Source organism: Acomys minous, assembly GCF_964271855.1.
Source record: "Acomys minous genome assembly, chromosome: 7".
Classification (NCBI taxonomy): Eukaryota; Metazoa; Chordata; class Mammalia; order Rodentia; family Muridae; genus Acomys; species Acomys minous.
Genome location: NC_140488.1, coordinates 72,232,820 through 72,236,137, shown reverse-complemented (window position 1 = coordinate 72,236,137; position 3,318 = coordinate 72,232,820). Strand labels below are relative to the sequence as shown.

The following is a 3,318-nucleotide window of genomic DNA, read 5'->3' as shown; positions in this document are numbered from 1 at the left end:
TAAGTTTGCTGCTTATAAATAATAAAATGTGAGCAAATATCACTGTAGAGTTTTAGAAAAAAAAAAGTATGTATCTTCAACGTGCTGTTTCCAGCTCTGAAGAAGAAACATAAGATGTGTACATGCTATGCGAGTACACCACCTCTGAGTTACATCCCAGACCTTGTATGGATCTCTCTCTCTCTTCAGTTTTTTGAGTCAGGGTTTCTCTATACTACCTTGGCTGTCCTAGACTTGCTTTGTAGACTAGGCTGGCCTTATTTATTTATTTTGGTTTTTGAGATAGGGTTTCTCTGTGTAGCCTTGGCTATCCTGGACTCTCTTTGTAGACCAGGCTGGCCTCGAACTCATAGGCATCCACCTGCCTCTGCCTCCCAAGTGCTAGGATTAAAGGCGTGTGCCACCACACCCAACGTGGCTAGTCTTATTTTTATGAACATATTTTGTTTAAAAACAAATACGAGTTGTCGAAGCTTGATATGGCACACTCAAGTGGTTGAGGCAGGAGGATTCCTGCAAGTTTGAAGCCAGCCTATGATACACAATGCGTCCCAGGTAATCGAGGGCTACACAGCAAGACCCTGCCTCAAAATAATTAGTTAAAATAACATAAGCGTATGCCTGTAATCCCAGCACTTGGGAGGCAGAGGCAGGTGAATCTCTGTGAGTTCGAGGCCAGCCTGGTCTACAAAACAAGTCTAGGACAGCCAGGGCTACACAGAGAAACCCTTTCCTGGGGTGGAGGTGGGGGAACATAGAAAGTATGGAACGGGCTTTCTTTCTGATATATTAAGTAATTAAGTTTTCTTGTTATATACTCAACGTTGATGCAGAACTCAAAGTGTTGTGCAGGCCTCCTGAAGCTGGAATTACAGGCCTGTGCCACCACATTTAGAGAGACTAACTGAATTATGAAACACTCTACAGGTCAGAATTCCTAAACAGAAAGAGATTCAAACTCAAATTTAATAACTCAAGTGTTGAAAACCAACAAAAATGGCCAGGTGTGGTGGCACATGACTTTAATCCCAGCAGTCAGGGAGGCAGAAGCAGGAGAATCGCTGTGAGTTCCAGGCCGGCCTGGTCTACAAAAGCGAGTCCAGGACAGCCAAGGCTACACAGAGAAACCTTGTCTTAAAAAAAAAAAAAAAAAGAAAGAAAGAAAGAAAAGAAAAAAGAAAAAAAGAAAAGCCAAACAAACAACAACAAAAAGAAGAGTCAGGCATGGTGGTGCATGCCTTTAATCCCAGCACTCGGGAGGCAATAGTGGGTGTATCTCTGTGAGTTTGAGGCCAGCCTGGTCTACAAAGTGAGTCCAGGACAGCCAAGGCTACACAGAGAAACCCTGTCTCGAAAAACTGAAGGAGAAGGAGGAGGAGGAGGAGGAGAAGGAGGAGGAGGAGGAGGAGGGATGGAAAGAGAAAGAAAGAAAGAAAGAAAGAAAGAAAGAAAGAAAGAAAGAAAGAAAAAGAAAAGAGCAAAGTCCCAAATGTTTGGCCCGTGTAGTATAGTATGTATCTCTAGTCCCAACACTCATGAGTTCAAGACCAAGATGGAGTAGGTGGTGAGATGGTGCGATGATGTTGGGATGTCTGGGAAAACTAAAACTAAGCCAAATTAAACTAAACGAAATTAAAATAAACATTTATTGGGAGGCAGAGTTCTCTGTACGTTCGAGGCCAGCCTGATCTACAAAGCGAGTCTAGGACAGCCAAGGCTACACAGAGAAACCCTGTCTGAAAAACCAAAAATAAATAAATAATAAATAAAAATAAACATTAAAAAAAAAAGCCAAAAAGCCTGTAATGCGAGACCACTGAGGCTGCGTGCAAAGTTTACGCAATGTCAACGTCACAGAAGCCTGTAAGGAAAAGCCACCATTTCCATCTAAGACATCAAGGAGGGTACCTCGGGGCTCCGTGGCAGCGGTGTGTGGGCTGGCTCACTGGAACATCTCACCGTACCCATGAGCGGTAAAAGTTGCTTCAAGTGTGGACGCTCTGGTCACTGGGCTCGGGAGTGTCCAAAAGGAGGAACTCGAGGGCGAATACCAAGAAATCGTGGCAGAGGTCCTCAGTTCAGCTCTGCCAGCCCATCTGATATCTGTTATCGCTGTGGTGAAACTGGTCATTACGCCAAGGACTGTGATCTTCACCAAGATGCCTGTTACAACTGCGGGAAAATAGGCCACATCGCTAAAGACTGTACCCAGCCTAAACGTGACAGGGAGCAGTACTGTTACATTTGCGGCCGACCTGGTCATCTGGCTCGTGACTGCGACCATCCCGAAGAACAGAGATGCTACAATTGCGGCGAATTTGGGCACATTCAGAAAGACTGCACCCAAATCAAGTGCTACAGATGTGGTGAGAACGGCCACATGGCGGTGAACTGCAACAAGGCAAGCGAAGTCAACTGCTACCGCTGTGGCGAGTCTGGACATCTAGCCCGGGAATGCCCCATTGAGGCATAGGACCCTCCTCTAGCTCCCCTCTCCTTTACTATTTAGTTCCGCTGTTTCTAAAATGTCCTTCCCGGAAGGGTGATAGATGAAAACAACTCATAAGCCATCATAATTACCATCTTAAAACAGGAGAAGACTTCCGGGGGAAAGCCCATCAAAAGTTATAATCAATGTGCTGTTCAGTTGCCATGAGGAAATTCAGATAGGGCACAGTCATTTTGTACAGGAGGCAACTGGTGGGTTCTTTGAGTACGTTTTGTTATGACACACTTAATTAGAATTTGACAGCAGATATCAGACCAAGTTTGGAACATCGCCTTTGAATGTTCTAACAAATAATACCTGTGTGTGTCAGATGAAGGCAAAGTCCCACAAAGCAAAAGAACACCAACTAAAAGGATAAGAGGAACTGTACTTACTTGGAGGTGGGGGCGGGGGGGGGGCAAGAACATCTTGAGGAAGTCAACATTGCCTCAGAGAACTCTAGAACAAATAAAACTGTTCCACAAAATACCTATGACTTTATATTTAATTTTATTATATTGATAGCTTTAGATAGTTTAATGTTTGTCAGCTTTTTGGTTGGTTGATTTTGTTGGTTGACTTTGTTTTAAGGGCTTTTTGTTGTTGTTGTTTTGTTTTGTTTTTTGAGGGTTTCTCTGTGTAGCCTTGGCTGTCCTGGACTTGCTTTGTAGACCAGGCTGGCCTCGAACTCACAGCGAGCTGCCTGCCTCTGCCTCTCAAGTGCTGGGATTAAAGGTGTGTGCCACCATGCCCGGCCCATGAATGCTTTTCTTAATAGTGTCATGTCCCGTGTTCATGCCCCCATCCCCTGCCTTGTGGCCGTTTGGCCA

General features: G+C 44.7%; 1 protein-coding gene across 1 annotated transcript; it reads left to right on the top strand.

Annotated features, from left to right (window-relative positions):
• Positions 1-1,893: 1,893 nt before the first annotated feature.
• On the top strand, positions 1,894-2,892 carry ZCCHC13 (zinc finger CCHC-type containing 13). Its single transcript, XM_084790847.1, has one exon. It carries the CDS (start codon positions 1,967-1,969, stop codon positions 2,471-2,473), a length of 507 nt encoding a protein of 168 aa, XP_084646973.1. The 5' UTR covers positions 1,894-1,966; the 3' UTR covers positions 2,474-2,892.
• The last annotated feature ends 426 nt before the right edge of the window (positions 2,893-3,318 follow it).

Bases quoted from the DNA above. Each gene is read 5' to 3' on its own strand.
- ZCCHC13 (XM_084790847.1), top strand. From the start codon at position 1,967: ATGAGCGGTAAAAGTTGCTTCAAGTGTGGACGCTCTGGTCACTGGGCT.